At 42.7% G+C, this 18185-nt stretch overlaps 1 protein-coding gene across 1 annotated transcript in view; it reads right to left on the reverse strand.

Annotated features, from left to right (window-relative positions):
- Window positions 1–11394, reverse strand: part of Slc16a10 (solute carrier family 16 (aromatic amino acid transporter), member 10) — a 102734-nt gene extending 91340 nt beyond the window's left edge. Inside the window, 2 exon segments of the mRNA XM_013022345.1 lie at window positions 10829–10877; window positions 10879–11394. Coding sequence (XP_012877799.1) covers window positions 10829–10877; window positions 10879–11166 — 337 coding nt within the window. The 5' untranslated portion in view covers window positions 11167–11394.
- Window positions 11395–18185: the final 6791 nt, after the last annotated feature.

The raw sequence follows: 18185 nt of genomic DNA on the forward strand, positions 1-18185 counted from the left end.
CCATGCCAGCCTCAGGGAAAAGCAAGCTCCTGACTCAAAAAATGGAGCTAAAGGGGCTGAATGTATGGCACAAGCTATAGAATACCTGCTTATTAGCAAGCTGGAAGACTTGCATTAAAGAGTTCAGGTACAGCACTCTGGTCACAAGTTCAGTACTGGCACACACAAACACACACACACACATACACACACACACACAACACACACAAGATTTTAGATAATAAAGTATCAACACTAAATTTAATGTTTCCTATATATTTAGCCATAAGAACACAAATGTAGGACTATCATCTCTTTTACCTAACCCTTCTCCACCTGCATATTCTCCTCAAAAAGGGGGGAAAAATCAACAAGAATTGGCTGGATGATCCAATCATTTAAAATCAAGTTCCTTTGCCAGTTCCAGCCTTATCCCACATGACTTTTTGTCTAGAAAAAGATAAAGCATAAAGCCTATCACTAAAACTCTATGCAACTATTATTCATTCATCCCTACATACAGCTTATTCTTAGGACAAGTTTATTGTTACAGTCACATAACTGCATGTCTGGGAGTACTGCTGTCAGACTTGAGTGTTATACTACCCTATATGGAAAGGGCAATGTTCTGCCCCCATTGCACTAAAACATCAATTAACTTTGCAGAATGACCTTGTTTAAACAACCATTGACAAATGTGAATCTTTAGAGGTGCTACAGTTTGAAATTGCAACATGAAGCCAAAACTAATAAAGGGGATAATTAAGCTAGATAAAAGGGTTATTATTAAAAAACAGTCCTCTGGGGCTGAGGATATAGCTTAGTGGTACAGCCATGTGCTTGAAGCTTCTGTGAGATAAAGGGTTCAATCCCCAACACAGCGAAGGGAAGAAAAAGAGAAGGCAGAGGAAACCAAAACATTGAGTGGAGAAAGGAGTGAAGACAAGGAAAGAGAAAGAAAAAAGTATCATTAATCTAACTCACTTTACTAGGAATTAATACTTTTCTACCCAGAAAAGTTAACATATCCATTTAAAGAGAAGTGATTTTCCACTTTAATAAATATCAGAACTGGGTTTCGGATCCAACCTAAGTGTATCACAAAAATAAATTTTGGCTTTTTGAGCTATTAGAGAACACAGTTAAAACAATTTATCCTTTGGCAAAAAAAAAAAAAAGCAGAAAAGTACTAGCTGAGTTGCAGGCCAATATACCTTCCTATGATTTTTACATAAATTTAACCAATGACCTTTCATTTAGAGTTAACTACGGCACTTCCCCCACTTTAGGCAAAGCTGGATATGGAACCCAAAGCATTCTTGTCTTGTAAATGCTAAGTAAGCATTCCACCTCTGAGCTGTATCACTGGCCCTTTGAACTGAATTTTGACTCTTTACTGAGTGTTTCTCAAGTCAGGGGACTAGAGGAAGAAGCAGCAAGGTTACCATCACTAAGAAGAACACAACAAAGTTCCGAAGAGACACAATTAGTCATTTTCAAAGCATGTTCAATATTACAGTAGTTCTGTATTTAAAGAATGGGAGGAAGAAGTCCTAATTATTCCCATAACACAACTAAAAGTAAAGCATGGCAAAATCTAGGCAAGAAGAAAGCAAAGAAGTATAGCTTTGTCTTCTGAATATTAGGGATACTCATTAACAAAAGAAGGTAAAGAATTCTTTTTTTTTTTTGGGGGTCCGGTCGTGGGCTTGAACTCTGGGCCTGGGCGCTGTCCCTCAGCTCTTCAGCTCAAGGCTAGCGCTCTACCACTTGAGACACAGTGCCACTTCCGGCTTTTTTTTTCTGCTTATGTGGTGCTGAGGAATCGAACCCAGGGCCTCATGCATGCAAGGCAAGCGCTCTACCACTGAGCCACCTTCCCAGCCCAGAAGGTAAAGAATTCTTAAAGTACCAAAATTGTCAAAGACCATGAGATTTTTTTATGGTTTTTTTTTTCAAAGGAATGGTGGGTCAGAAGCAGATTTGATTCATATATATTACATTATTTCAAACCCGTAGCTCACATTTATCCTCTAATTTAACATTTGTGAAATGAGAAGTGGAGCTGTGGCTCAAGTGGTAGAGTGCTAACTTTGAACAAAAAAGCTCAAGGATAGCACCCAGGCCCTGAATAAGTCCCAAGACCAGCACAGAAAGAAAGGAAGAAAGAAAGAGGGGGGAGGGAGGGAAGGAGCGAAGGAGGGAGGGGGGTAGGGAGAGAAAGAGGAAGGGAGGAAGGTGAAGACTTACTTTTTTACTTAGGATTTCAGTGAGTCACCTCAGCTCCCTGTTTCTGATTCCTATGTTAAGGTGAAGAATGACTTTTGCTGTTAATGAAGACACTGTGCAAAAATGTGGTCAAGCATACTTGGCATAGGTGGTCAAGGAGCCCTACTTTCCTCCATCCTGCAGACTGTCTCTCTGTGTGGTAGGTCTGCACAGCTCCCAGACACACAGGAGTTGCACATTCTGAATCCCTGCCAGTGAAAACACCCAGAGTTCCTGTGTGGGTGGCACCGGTGAGGCAGGTGCTCAGAACTGTGGTGAGCTGACTGTTCCAGTTATGTTTGGGGTTTAGTTTGTTTTTATTGAGGTTTGTTTAATTTGAATATGAAGTCAATTTTCTGGTTGAGCTTCCATGACTCTTAAGTAAAATCTTTTCAAAAATTTATTTCAAGCCAGGCACCAGTAGCTCATGCCTGTCATCCTACCTACTCAGGAGGCTGAGATCTGAGGACTGCAGTTTGAAGCTAGCCCAGGCAGGAAAGTACATGAGACTCTTACTTCCAATAAATCATCAAAAAAAGCTAGAAGTGGAGATGTGCTCCTCAAGTGATAGAGCGTTAGCCCTGAGCAAAAGACTTCAACAGATTTCTGATGACCTGGGTAGGAGACATCTTCAAAGTTCTGGAGATAATACAAGTAATATGCAAGAAATAATAATAAATGATAATCATACAAGAAATAGTTTCAGGGAAGGGGAAAGGTTCAGGACAACTTTTTCATAAATACAAAATTTTTCCCCAACTAAAAAGATGTTCTCCATGGGCTGGGAAGTTAGCTCAGTGGTAGAGCGCTTGCCTTGCATGCTTGAGGCCCTGGGTTCAATTCCTCAGCACTACATGGCGCTGTGGTTCAAGTGGTAGAGTCCTAGCCTTGAACTGAAGAGTGGAGGGACAGCGCCCAGGCCCAGAGTTCAGGCCCCATGACCGGACCCAAAGGAAAAAAAAAAAAAAATATATATATATATATATATATATATATATATGTTTTCCAATCCAACTTAGTGGGTGATAAATACTGATATCATGCAACACAATGTGCATATTGCAACTTCCTTGTCTATAAATGGCACACTACAAGGAAACTAAAAAAACAGATGTGAGGGCCGTTGCCTCACTGATGAGACTGAAGCAACAGGATCACTTCAAACCCCAGAGTTCCAGGTTTCACCTGGGCAACGTGAGGCCCTGCCGAAAAAGAAAAAGGAAAAGGAAAAGAAACCAGGTACTAGTGGCTCATGTCTGTAACACTAGCTACTCAGAAAGCTGAGATCTGAGGATCATGGTTCAAGCCAGCCTGGGCAGGAAACTCCATAAGACTCTCATCTCCAATAAACTACCCAGAAAAAGCCAAGAAGTGGCACTGTGGCTCAAGAAGCAGAGCACTCATCTTGAGCAAAAGAAGGTCAGGGACAGTACCCAGGCCCAGAGATCAAGCCCCAGGACCAGAGAAAGAAGGAAAGGAAGGAAGGAAAGGAAGGAAGGAAGGAAGGAACGAAGGAAGGAACGAAGGAAGGGAGGGAGGAAGGCAGGCAGGCAGGCAGGCAGGGAGGGAGGGAGGGAAAGAAAGGGAAAGGAAAAAAGAGAAAGGGAGGGAGGAAGGGATAAAGGAAGGAAGGAAAGTTTAAACAATGTATGTAAAATACCTTTCTTTATAATAAAAGACTATGCAAGCTATCACTAAAGTAAATATAAAATGCCTTCCATACAACATGGTAGCACCCACCTGCAATGCCATCACTCAGGAGACAAAGGCAGGAAGACCAGGTGTTCCAGGCCATCCTGGGCTACAAAGCAAGACCCCAATATGAATAATAATAAATAAGTATAATAAAATGCTTTTCACAGAATACTAAACCATAATAAGCTAAATGAGATTTTCTTCTACTTTAAGGTTCTTAACTTATTTAAATTCATTCTCAAAGAAAATTCCATTATCAGGGAGATGGGAAGGGATGGGAAGAGGAAACAAAGGAGGAGGCTACAATGCTTGATAAGAAATGTACTCATTATCTTGCCCATCTAATTGTAACCCCTCTGTACAGTATTTTCACAATAAAAAAATAAAAATTAAAAATTAAAAAAATGCAAAAAAAAGCAAATTCCATTAATACAGTTACTTCCAGCACCCAAAAAAACTGTTGTTACTTCAAACAGTTGGACAAAAATCATTATTATGTCTCTGGGTTAGTACACAGAAGTGAAAAGGTCAAGTGTTTCACTGGAATCTTACAAGGACTAATAATCACAGAGGATAGGAGTGGCATACATAAAGGCACAGAAGCAAATGCACTGAGACAAATCTGGACATGTACAAGACGTACAAGACCTCAGCTTAGCTAGAGCACAAAAAACAAGAAGGCAGAGGTGAGCAGCAAGATATAGGTGAGCAGCAAGGGAGAGGTGAATGGGAAGAGTCAGAGCTTGCAGGCTATAGCAGTAAGTTGCTAATGTTTTCCTAGATAAAATAAGTATCACTGATGGAGTTTAAACAGAAAAGTGGTAGGGTCCAATGATTTAGAAAAACCACTGTGTCTAACTGAAGATAAGTGGATGGGTATTCTAACAATTGAGGCCCAAATTGATAACGATATGAAGGCTTTTTTTTTTTTTGTCAGTCCCACTGGGGCTTTAACTCAGGGCCTGGGTGCTGTCCTGAGCTTCTTTTGCTCAAGGCTATCAGTCTACCAAATGAGCCAAAGTGCCACTTCTGGCTTTTTCTGTTTATGTGGTCTGAGGAATCGAACCCAGGGCTTCATGCATGATAGGCAAGTGCTCTACCACTAAGCCACATTCTCAGCCCGAGGATTGGCTTATAAAGCATTAAGGAGATAAGCACAAAAGGACTTTGTTGGATTAACAGAAATAAAGGGAGAAGAAGTAAGAAATTTAAGATGAACTGTAGGTCTTGAACTTAAGCAACTGGAGGTATCATACACAGTGAAAATTCAGAAGGAATATTGTCTGTCTGAAGGCAAGCTGTTGTTCCTAGTGATAGAGGAAGATTACATGAAATGTCTACAAAGTGAATCCACTTTAGTTGGTAAGAAACATCTGTGCACCCAAATGGAACTGTCCAGAAATTATAAGATATGTCTTAAACATACTGCACAGTTTTGGAAATAACAATTCCAAAACAGTGGCTGGAGCCATGGGGTTATAAAACACTCAGGTAGGCAGAATAAGTGAAATATGCAATCAAGAGCTAAGCTTCAAGGAACTGCAACATGGGCTCAACAGGGATACATATAAAGACATAGCAGGCCAGGCACCAGTGGCTCCCATCTGTAATCTTAGTACTCAGAAGGCTGAAATCTGAGGATCACAGTCGGAAGCCAGCCCAGGCAGGAAAGTCCATAAGATTCTTATCTCTAACTACCAAAACAAACTATAAGAGGAGTTAGGGCCCGGAGTGGTAGAGTACTAGCCTTGAACAAAAAACCAGAGGGGCAGCACACAAATCCTAAACGTAAGGACTGGCAACAACAACAACAAAAAGACAAAACAAATCATATCAGGAGCCCAGAACATGGAGCTGATGATGTAGATCAGTGGTAGAATATTTGCTAAACATGTGCAAGTTCAATCTCAGAAGCTGAAAAAAAGATAAAGAAATAATCATTTAAAAAATAACCCATATTATAACATCCCAAAGTTACCTCAAAACCACTCCTGAAAAAATCCTGTTAACAAATGCAGCAGTGGTACTCTAAAAAGAAACGTACTCTTTACCTGATTTACTTAACTTTAACACCTCTGCACATCACCTTTATAATAATAATTTTAAAAACACTATACCCCAAAGGGAAGCAGTTTCTCTCAGATCTTCTCCTGCCCTACTGCTCTCGCCCTCACTCTCCTCTAAGCAAATTACAACAACTCAAATTCCTCTTCCCCAAGGTAAGTTATGGAAACTATAGCCCTTTCCCCAAAGCTAGCCATAAAACCTAAAATAAAAAATAAAAATTACTCTACCTCACCCACACATATACTTTCTTTTCTAGACATAAAGAAATTCTTTGACCTCCCTTATTGGCCGTTATTGCAGAAAGGGTCCTGTCCCCTACCCAGGAGGAAGAACTACTACAACTAGAGAGCCAAGAAGAACTTGGCAGATAGGCTTTGCTGATTTTTCCCTTAGTCTATTACTATTAGATCATATCCTTTTTGTCCAATAATAATTTTACACAGCTATCCATACTTCATCAAACCTAAGCATAAAAATAGAGAGATCACCCTGGATCTTTGCATCTTCAATCCAAAAGCTATCATGTCCTATAAAAATATGATTAACTTAGTTTTCCATGGCTTTTCTCCTTTTTTTCCTGTGAATGTGTCTAGTACCCATTTTTTTCAGTAGAATCAAAGAGTCAAGGCTTCAAATGGAAAGTGTAAACTTGTCTACAGTAGATACATAACTGTAAAAGTGACATCTTGGTGTTTAGATAAACTTCCAGCATGGGGGTTATAAGGTAATAATGCAAGATGTATTCATTCCTAAATGTTTTAGAAAATTCCATTTTGTGATTATAAGTGTCTAAGAAGTAACTTATCACTGTACCGGGAAGGTAGAGTTGCATTAAAGTTTGTGGCAAAAGAGCATCCCTTTCTGTGACCTAAGAGACACCTTTTCTCTTAAACAATCTTGTGTTTAATCTCTTAATTTGCACTTTAAATATCCAAGGAAGAATACAGTGTGCAGACTGCCACTTTCAAAAGATTACCAAAGAACACATTTTGAAAATTCTGAGAAAATTAAAGCTCATAAACCAATTCTAAATCATATTTGTTTTAAACAGGTGTTTTTAAAGTCAAATATACTGTTAAAATATTTGCCCTTTTCCAGAAAGAAAGCAGAAGATAAGTAAATCAGATTAATGCCCAGCAAGATCCCAGAGAGTCTCCCACTGCACTGCATCTTCACCAGCCTTTAAATGTGTCAATTATATATTTATTACCTAACACCAAAGCAAAACCCCATTGTTCAACCTAGCTGCTGTGTTATACAGAGCCATCACAAGTGCAAGTGCACAGGGCCCTTTTGTTGGAACTAGGGAACCCAGAGAATAGGCTACTTTGGCTAAAGCCATACACAGCAGTCATACAGATAAGCACCAGGACTGTCATAGTTTTAGCTGGCATACCACACATCTGTACTATATACATTCACACATACACAAAGCTGGCTGAAAGATTTGAACTGAGTAAAATACCAAAGATATTAATCAAAACTAAGTATAGAGTTCCAAAGAATTCAAAAGACAAAATAAGCTCCTTTCCTTTTCTTTGCTGTTTTTCCTCACTGTTATAGCTTGGATCTAGACTGTCTCCCAAAAGTACATGTGTTAAAGTCTTGGTCCCCATCTTGGCACTATTGGGTGGAATTTTTAAGTGAGAAGTCTTAGTTCACTGAGAGCAAAACTTCAAGGGAGACTGTGGGACTCTTCTCTAAAATCTCTTTCAGTCCTATTGATGAGGTAAATGGTTTTCCTCCATATATACATTGCCACATATAACCAGTTCCCTTACCACAGTCTAAAAACAATGGTACCAAACAAGTATGGTCTGAAACTTCCAATATTGTGAGACAAAATAAGCCTTTTTTTATTACCAGATACTTTGCAGTTAGGGAAAGCTATTGACTAATACACTCACACTCACCTTCAGCTCAATAGTACTAGAACATTATAGCCAATTGGAAATTTGGAGATGAGAAGTTTGCGCTCGCTCTCTCTCTCTCTCTTTCTCTCTCTCTCTCTCTCTCTCTCCTGCCCTCTCTCTGTCTCTCTCTCTATCTCAAAAGAAGAAAAATGAATTCTACCTACCTGAGTTTGCAAAAGCAATGATAAACAACAGTTGTTTGACTATATTGTCATTTGTCAAGAGTATGGTAATGCTGCAGGAACTAGTCTTAAAATGCTAACTGTGAAACTGTGGACTTAAAAATAAGGAATTAATTTTAAAGGCAGAAAAATTAAAGAGGGAACTTTATTATAATGGGAAAAATATTTGAAATTTGATTTTCAACACAAACTCTAAATGCAAGGAGAACCTAGATTTCAAGCTTTGAACAATTGTCAACCAGTGAAGCTATCATTCATAATTGATGCAGAAACAAAAAACATCCATGATAAACAAAAAGAACTTATGACCACTAAACCAGCACTACAAAAGATATTAAAGTTATGCATAGTCTCAGAAGAAGACAATCGAAATCAAAAGAAATACAGAAGTGAACAATGCTGGAAAATTAGATTAGTAAAATAGGAAGAGGAAAGAAGCAAACAACAGGAAAATAACAAAATGGCAAGAAACAGTGTAGATCCAATCATTTATTGTCTCTAAGAAACACCCCTCATTGTCAACACATCAAGAATATGATCAATAGCAAATGCTAACAGAGATTGGGGAAAAGGGAACTTTATCACATTATTTGTGGGAAGGTAAACTAGTACAATACTACTCTGGTGGTTTGGAGATTCCACAAAAGACTAAACACAGAACTGTTCTACAATTTGTGACTCTTACCAATTAACCAATAAAAAGGCTGAAAGTAAAGCTGTGGCTCACATGGTAAGAGTCCTATCTGGAGCACAAAAATTAAAGGAGAAGCTGGACACTGGTGGCTCACGCCTGTAATACTAGCTACTCAGGAAGCTGAGATCTGAGGATCATGGTTCAAAGCCAGCCCGGGCAGGAATGGCCGTGAGACTCTTATTTCCAATAAAACACTCAGAAAACTGGAAGTGGCGCTGTGGCTCAAGAGGTAGAGTGCTTGCCTTGAGCTGAAGAGCTGAGGGACAGTGCTCAGGCCTGAGTTCAAGCCCCATGACCAACAAAAAAAAAAAAAAAATTAAAGGAGAATGTTGGCCCTGAGTTCAAACTCTAGTACCAAAATCATTTAATTAATTTAAAAAACCTTAATGTTACCTTTGCCTTAGACTTTATCATAGTCCTGCTCTTTGCATATACACTAAAACCTAAGAAACATGTTTTCTTGTTTTTGGGGGTTTTTTTTTGCTCAAGGTTAGCACTCTACCAATCACACCAAAACTTCATTTCGGGCAATTTTAGTGGTTAATTGGAGGTAAGAGTCTCGAGGACCTTCCTGCTCCCTGGCTTCAAAACTGCATCCAGTTTTAACTTTTAATTTATTTATTTATTTATTTATTTTTGTCGGTCGTGGGGCTTGAACTCTGGGCCTGAGCACTGTCCCTCAGCTCTTCAGCTCAAGCTAATTAATGCTCTACCACTTGAGCCACAGTGCCACTTCCGGTTTTCTGAGTGATTTATTGGAGATAAGGGTCTCACGGACTTTCCTCCCCAGGCTGGCTCTGAACCTTGGTCCTGGGATCTCAGCCTCCTGAGTATCTAGGATTACAAGCATGAGCCATCAACACATAGCAAAATAACTCGTTTTAAAAATTAAAAGTTAGTCGAGGGTCCGTGGCTCACGCCTGTAATCCTAGCTACTGGGAAGGCTGAGATCTGATGATCATGGTTTGAAGCCAGCCCCAGCAAGGAAAGTTCATGGTATTGTAATTTCTAATTAACTACCAAGAAAGCCAGAAGTAGAGCTGTGGCTCAAGTGGTAGAATTCTAGCCTTGAGCAAAAAAAGTTAAGGGACACTGCCAGGGCCTTGAGTTCAAGCCCCAAGACCAGCACAAAACATACATAAGTAAGTAAGAAAATAAATAAATAAATGTTAAACATTATTGCCCAGCAGGCAACATAGAGAGACTGTCTTTAAAATAGGAGAGGAGAGTATTATGCAGGAGGTCTTAAGACTTGTTTTTTGCCTAATCAATCAAGAAATCTAGTAATAAGGCTGGGTGTGGGGGGGGGTTCTGAGTTGGCGCCTTTTGCGTGTAATGTACTAAGTGGTAGAAAATATCAAAGAATGCAACAGGAAGGGGCAGCCCCTCACCTTCCTCTTCCCACTGCACGATGTGGCTGCCTCCCAAGCCTTCTGTATTTCCCGGAGTACAAAAAGGGAGAGTGAGTGGCAGCACCAAACCATAGCGTTCCAAGGGCTCCCTTCAGAACTTCCTGTGACCTTGGGGTACATTTTTTTTCAACCAGCCAAACTGCTGCTACCCTTCCACCACCCCCCTCCCCTCCACACACACACACCCCTCTGCATCCCAACAGGAAGATCAACCACCCTGCAGCAGTTGTGGTCGCGAAAGAGACGGTGAAACTGACAACGTGAGGTGGTCGATGCAGGAAGAGTGTTTGTTTTCCATCCTTCAAGGATAAAACGAATAAAATAAAAAGCACCGTTGGGCACCCAGCTGAAAGGGGACAGGAGGACGGCGGGGGGCAAATAAGTTCTGCGACTTGTTCCCAGACACTCAGTCCCTACATGTGGATTCCACACAAAGACCCGCGCACCGGAGGCCGGGGCAAGACCGCCCAGCCGCTCGCCCCCCTGCGGCGCACGGGGACCGGCAGGGGCGCGCGCGGGGCGCCCGCACGCACCTCGCACGCGGGATGCGCTCGGGAACCCCGGCTCCGGCCGCCGCCTCCCCTCCCACTCGCCCCGGGCGGGCCGACATCGCCTCACCTGTCTTGAAGACCATCTTGTCATCGTCCTTGGAGCTGAAGGTCCGCAAGCATGGACACGAAGAGCACCCCACAAGCGTTCTGGATGCCGAACACCGACCCATTGCACCACATGGCCGCCAGCATCACCAGCCAGCCCCAGCCACCCTCCGGGGGCTCCCGGGGTTCCGCGCCCGCCGGTCTCCCCAGCTCCACCTCCACCTTCTCGGCGGCCGCCTCAGAGCCGTCTGAGGGTCCCGGGCCAGACTGCGAAGTGTCCCCCGAGGGCTCGGGGTCGGGCGGCGGCGCGTCGCCGGTCCTCCCCGCGGCGGCGGCGGGCTCTTCCTGGGAGGGCACCATGGCCCGAGGCGGCCCCCTCGGGCGCCGGGAGGGCACGAGGGCGCGAGCTCCCGGGTGGCTCGCGGAGGCGCTGCGAGGGCGGGCGGCGCGGGCTGACTCCGAAGGCCGAGGCAAAAGCGGTGGAGCCCCTGAGGAGAGGCCAGGTGGGCGGGCGGCGCACGGCGCAGACGGCGGAGGCGCGCGAGCCAGCCGACACCTCAGCACCCGGCACTCGGGCCTCACAATCCACCGCCCCGCACCCCCGACGGAGCCCGCGGCCAGCGGCCGCTTCTTAAAGGCGCCCCCCACCGCCCGCGGGGGGCGTGGCCAGCAGCGGGACGTGCCCCCAGATCCCACAGATGATTGGTCCGAGGCGCGCGGAGGCGGGGCGCCCCCTGGCGCGCTGCAGGGCCTTCGGGAGAGGGCGGCTGGAGGTGTCAGCGCGCGCGTCTGTCGCGGGCCGCCTGCTGGACGGCTGGTGGCCTTGGAGATGTCGGGTATTAACAGAAGGGCTGCACATCCTCCTAGGTGCCGGCTTTGGGGATCATCGATCAGGACAGCTGCACCAGGTCTTTAGCCTCAACTCACTGACATAATGTCACAACCTAACTAACACGGTGGTTTGGTTTTGTGTCTGATTTGTTTCATTTGGCATTTACCTCTTCATACTAATTATGCCACCTGACTACTTAAAAAGGAAATCAGAAGAATCAGAGGCAACGTTTACTTACTTCAGATCCGTGTTCTTACAGACATTTCTTTGGAATACTTGGCACATTGAAGACGCTCCTTGCAGAAGTCATAGACTCCAATTCTAAAGTCGTCAACCAGCAGTTTTGATAGACAGCAAGAAAAAAATGTTTATCAGCTAACACTGCTGCTTCCACTCTAAAACTAAACTTATATTCTCTGTGTCCTGGAGTTGAATACCAAGTAAAAGAAGCATAGCAATCAGTATTGAAGGCATGTGTTATTTCTCAGTGAGTGAGATTCTTCAACTATATCAAAATATGCTTCCTATTGATGTGTACACCAGTGTGGTCAGATACACAGAGTACTGTGATTGACTGCATCTCAGCTTCTCTCTATAAACTAGTGAGAAAAAACAGCCCTACAATACACAATGCAGTTCAGATGATACTGTGTTATATGTGCAACTGAGAGAGGTAAAATGGGACCATTAAATTCTCTTTAGAACACTGGACAATAGCTTCCGCAGCAAGAAGCCTATAGACTCAGCCCTGAATAGTACACAGGACTTCTGTGGGCAAGAGCAAGCAGCATTCCAGCTTGAGAAAAATAGCATAAACCATGAGAAGTGGGATATGCCTGAGCAAACAGGAACGCAATTCAAGTGTGATCTCTGTGTAAGGACAAATATAAATATAAGGCTATCGGTTAGACTACCTAAAATTCCCCAGAGGCTTAGTCCTCAATCTAAGAGTTAGTGAGTATAGATGGAAAGTGGTGGAAACTTTAAGAGGACAAGCCTGGAGGAGAGTTCTTAGGACATTGGATACCCTCTCCTGCGAAGGGATTAGGCACTGTGGAATATTCCTTTTTCTCTTTCATTTCTGGCTGTGATATGTATAAGCTGCTTCTGCACATGTTCCTCACTGTCATGTACTATTTTGCCACAGACCCAAAAGACACAGGACCAATTAAGAATGGAGACTGGGAATGTAGTTCAGTGGTAGAGTGCTTGCCTAGCATGCATGAAGCCCTGGGTTCAATTCTTCAGTACCACATAAACAGCAAAAGCTGGAGTGGCCCTGTAGCTCAAATGGTACAGTGCTAACATTGAGCAAAAGAAGCTTAAGGACAGTGCCCAGGCCCTGGGTTCAAGCACCAGGACTGGAGAGAGAGAGAGAGAGAGAGAGCACGCACACACACACACACACACACACACATACACACACACACATCATACACACACCAAAATGAGGCTTCCATAAGTTTGCAGCCAAAATTAATCATTTTTCCTCCTCCTCCCCCTTCTCCATCTCCTCCTCCTCCTGCTTCTCCTCAGTACTTTAATTTGAGCTCAAGGCTTTACTTGACCACTGAAGCCATGCATCCAATAATAATCTTTCTTCTTTATAAGATAATTAACTCAGGTATTTGTTACTATAACCAAAAGCTGACTAACATAAATAGTAAACTGAGGAACAGACACAAACACAAATGCACAAAATGAATGTACAAGAATGCTCTGGTAGAACTGTAGGAAATTAGGAAAATTTGAAAGCAAAAATGAATATCAGGTCAGATGTGGTGGCTCACACCTGCAATCCCAACACTCATGATTATAAGTTCAAGGACAACTGGAATACATATCAGGACCCTACCTCTCTATTTATTACATGACTTACTTAACTGTAACCCTTCTGTACATAACCTTTATAATAACAATTTTAAAATGTGTATCTGTAGATCAATTATATACTATAAAACTTCTAAAAGTTATGGTGTTCACCTATATTTGTTGATGGTGTGTGTGTGTGTGTGTGAGAGAGAGAGAGAGAGAGAGGGTTCAAGTGCTGGGGATGAAGCCAGGGCCTCACGAGTACTAGAAAAAGAGCTCTACTGCTGAGCTACATTCCCAACACCTATTTATTAACTTTGAAAATCATACAAAAGCTATTATTGGAAGCTGAGCACTAGTGGCTTACAGTTTTAATCCTAGCAATTCAAGAGGCTGAGAGCTGAGGATTATAGTTCAAAGCCAGCCTAGGCAGGAAAGTCTGTGAGGCTTTTATTTCCAATTAACCACACAAAAAAATCAGAAGTGGAACTGTGGCTCAACTGGTAGAGCACTAGCCTTGAGCTAAAAAGTTCAGGGACAGGGTCCAAGCCCCAGTTCAAGCTCCAGGACCAACACACACACACACACACACACACACACACACACACACACACACACTTCTTGGGGAAAGTATGTGTATATAGATAGATAGATAGATTTTTATAGCCCAAATATTAAATATCTATAGGTTAATAGTATATAAGTATATATAGTATATCACTGACAAAATAAACAGAGGGCAGACAGACAAATCTCCCCTATACTCTACACTCTAGGAAGTAAAATGCAAAGGCATACCCCTTAATGGTGACATATGTATAGTAACTTCCTTCTAAAAAGTGTTTAATATGGAAAAGGGGACATTTTTTCTGAAGAATATAGTATATAGAAGGGCTGGAGATGTAGCTCAGGTGATACAGCACCAGCCTTTGAGCAAAAGAATCAAACCTGAGTTCACAGGGCTGAAGATGAAGCTCAGGGCTCTAATACCTGGTTATGTAGCATGTGGAAGGCCCTAAATTCCAACCTAACACCACAAAAGGAAAAAAGTCACAATCTGACATTAAAGAATAGAATTAAAAGCACTTTGAGAACCCTAAGTGCCTTAAGCACTAAATTTAATTTCTATACTCCATGAAAATAATTCTAACGATCCCAAAAATGGAATGTTTTGTGCTGATTTTTGTTGTTGTTGTTGTTGGTCATGGGGCCTGAACTCTGGGCCTGGGCGCTGTCCCTCAGCTCTTCAGCTCAAGGCTAGCGCTCTACCACTTGAGTCACAGCGCCACTTCTGGTTTTTTCTTTTTGCTTATATGGTGCTGAGAAATCAAACCCAGGGCCTCATACATGCAAGGCAAGCACTCTACCACCTTCCCAGCCCTGTACTGAATTTTTTTTATTTTATTTTATTGTAAAGATGCTGTGCAGAGGGGCTACAGTTACATGAGTAACTTAATGAGTACATTTCTTGTTGAACATTGTTACCCTTCCTTTGTTTTCTCCTAATATCCCTCTCCTCCCCCACTTCCCCCACTCGCCCTGCCCACCCCACCCCATCCCACCCCAAGTTGTAAAGTTCATTTACAACATAGTATCTTGTGAGTATCATTGTTGCAATGGGTCATCCTATGTCCTTGTTTCAGCATTTTGTTATTCCCCTTCCCCTCTCCAAATTTTATATATATATATATATAAAACAAGATGCATTTTTTGTTAAATTAGGCAAGTTGTGTTTAGTATTATTGCTCCACAAAATCAAGATTTTTATTTGAAATCATTTGATACATAAATGAAAGCAGTTACTACCAATGAATGAAGCAGTCTTAAGTGTCTAGACAAATTACATTCCATTTCTGTGTCCACACCTACCACTATTCCCATAGTGTTATTAGACTGACCTCTTGCTTCACCTTCTCCAGCTGTTCCATATAAATACCTCACATGATAGGATGTTCTTTAATAAGTTCTTATTAAATGCTGTAAGATAATTAGATAACAAGACTTATGTAATATAAAAAGAAGCCTAAATACCAACAGTACTGAATGAGTGCTGATGTAATCCTGCCTCTCAGGGGGTGGAGACTGGAAGGGTTGCAATTCAAGGCCAACTTGGACAAAAAGTTTGGAGACTCTCTTTCAACCAATACCTGGGCAGTGGCCACACTTCTCATCCCAGCTATAGGTAGGGCAAATAAGAAGATCATGGTCCAAGCAAGCCCAGGGGAAAAGCAAGACTTTCTCAAAAATACCTGATTAGTCTTTCTCAGGAGCAGCATAGTTTTCATCAAATTCTTCCCATTTCTGGAGAATAAACAATAAATCAGTAGGTGTTAATTTTCTATTCAGTCCTAATCAGTAACAATTTACCACAAAGACAAAAATGAACGCTGAGACCATACGAAATAAAAGCACAGATTTCAGGAGAATCTGAGGGACATATACCATTCTGGAAATATTCTTGTTTTGAGGTTTTTACAAGTGAAGTTGGCATGTATATTCCCCTTTTGGAGGGGTCAGTATTAGGGCTTGAACTCAGGGCCTAGTGGCTATCCTTTAGCTTTTTCTCTCAAGACTGATGCTCTACTACTTGAGCCACAGCTCCACTTCTGGCTAACATTTGTGTGTGTGTGTGTGCCTGCCTGCCTGTCTGTCTGTCTATCTGCCTGTACTGGGACTTGAACTCAGAATCTTGGCACTGTGGCTGAGGTAATTTTTGCTCAAGGCCATTGTTCTACCACTTAAGATTTTTGGTGGTTTGTTGGACATATGAGTCTCATAGACCGTTTTTTTTTTTTTTTCCCAGTCGGTCGTGGGGCTTGAACTCTGGGCCTGGGTGCTGTCCCTCAGCTCTTCAGCTCAAGGCGAGCGCTCTACCACTTGAGCTACAGCACCACTTCCAGTTTTCTAATGGTTTATTGGAGATAGGAGTCTCACTGTCTTTCCTGCTTTGAACACCAGCCTGGGCAGGAAAGTCTATGAGACTCTCCACCAGAAAACCGGAAGTGGAGCTATGGCTCAAAGTGGTGGAGCACTAGCCTTGAGCAAAAAAACTCAGGGACAGAGCTGGGGGCAGGGGCTGAAGACTGTAATCCTAGCTACTCAGGACGCTGAGATCTGAGGATCTCAGTTGAAAGCCAGTCTGGGCAAGAGACTCTTAAATCCAATTAAGCCCGTGAGACTCAAATCCAGTTAACTACCAGGAAACCAGAAGTGGAGCTGTGGCTCAAGTGGTAGAGTGCTAGCCTTGAGCTGAAGAGCTCAGAGACAGTGCCCAGGCCCAGAGTTCAAGCCCCACCACACACACACACACACACCAAACATAGACACATGACTAGAAATCTTTTTTTTTTTTTTTTGTCTGTTGTGGGGCTTGAACTCTGGGCCTGGGCACTATCCCTCAGCTCTTCAGCTCAAGGCTAGCGCTCTACCACTTGAGCTACAGCGCCACTTCTGGTTTTCTGTGGTTTTATTTCACCGACTTTCCTGCTTGGGCTGGCTTTGAACCGAAATCCTCAGATCTCAAGCCTCCTGAGTAGTTAGGATTACAGGGTGAGCCACTGGCGCCTGGCTATGACTAGAAATCTTATTGTAAACACTCCACTTTTAAATACATGTGCAAGGATAGGGGTATAGCTCAATTTAGAGCACTTGCTTAACAGTAGGAAGCCCCAGGTTCAATCCCTAGCACCACAAAGGAAAACAAAAACAAAAATATATCTTAAAAACAAAACAAAACCAAGTTGGTGGTTGCTCCTGCCTGTAACCCTAGCTATTCAGCAGGCTAAGATCTGAAGATAACAATCTGAAGCTAGCCCAAGAGGGAAAGTCTGTAATACTAACATGCAGAGGGGAATGGAGATGTAGCTCAATGGTAGATAACACACTGCTTAGATGAGATCCTGTGTTTGATTGTCAACACACACACACACACACACACAAAACCACACAGGTTCCTTTTGTCAAACCTAACTCTAGAAGGTCTTTTTGTAGTACTGGAGATTGAATCCAGGGTCTCAGACAAGCTAGACAAGGGTTCTACCACTTGAACTAAATGACCAACTCCTGAATATCTGATTTGTTCTGCTGCTCTCCATCTAGCTATTTGTTAGTGAGCCTTTATTACTTCTCATGGGCCATCATAATGATCCTCTAACTAATCTTGTTGCCAACAAATTCTTCCTCCCTGTACCTCTACCTTCCTCCTCTGCCTTACACCAATTCAAACCCTATACCCTATTCTCCATCATTTCAAGATCGGCTCCACATTTCAAGAACATTTATAAAAATCTCCAAACCTCCCTGCAGACTCTGTGTTTCTAAAATGACCTCCTGTTGTGGTTTGAATGTGTCTCCCAAAGTCCATGTGTTGTAAACTTAATCTGCAATCCAGCAGTGCTGAGAGGTAGGACTTTAAAGAGGTGATTAGGTCATGAGGGTTCTGCCTCCACAGCACATAGATGCCTAGGATGGGAGTAGGTTCCTGACAAAAGGCTGACTTGTGACCCCTTCCCTGCCTCCTCTGGGCCACGTACACATGGGCATGTGCTATCTTGCTCTTTTGTCTCTTGCCATGGGTTAATGCAGCCACAAGTCCTTCTCTAGATGTGGACCCCTCACTCTTGATCTTCCCAGCTCCGGAACTGTAAAAAATAAATTTCTGTTCTTTATAAGTCACCTCATCTTGGACTTTGTGATAGTACTACAAAATAGACTAAAACACCTCCTTTCTCCTTTT

This window comes from Dipodomys ordii, unplaced genomic scaffold (assembly GCF_000151885.1).
Source record: "Dipodomys ordii isolate 6190 unplaced genomic scaffold, Dord_2.0 Scaffold62, whole genome shotgun sequence".
NCBI classification, from domain to species: Eukaryota; Metazoa; Chordata; class Mammalia; order Rodentia; family Heteromyidae; genus Dipodomys; species Dipodomys ordii.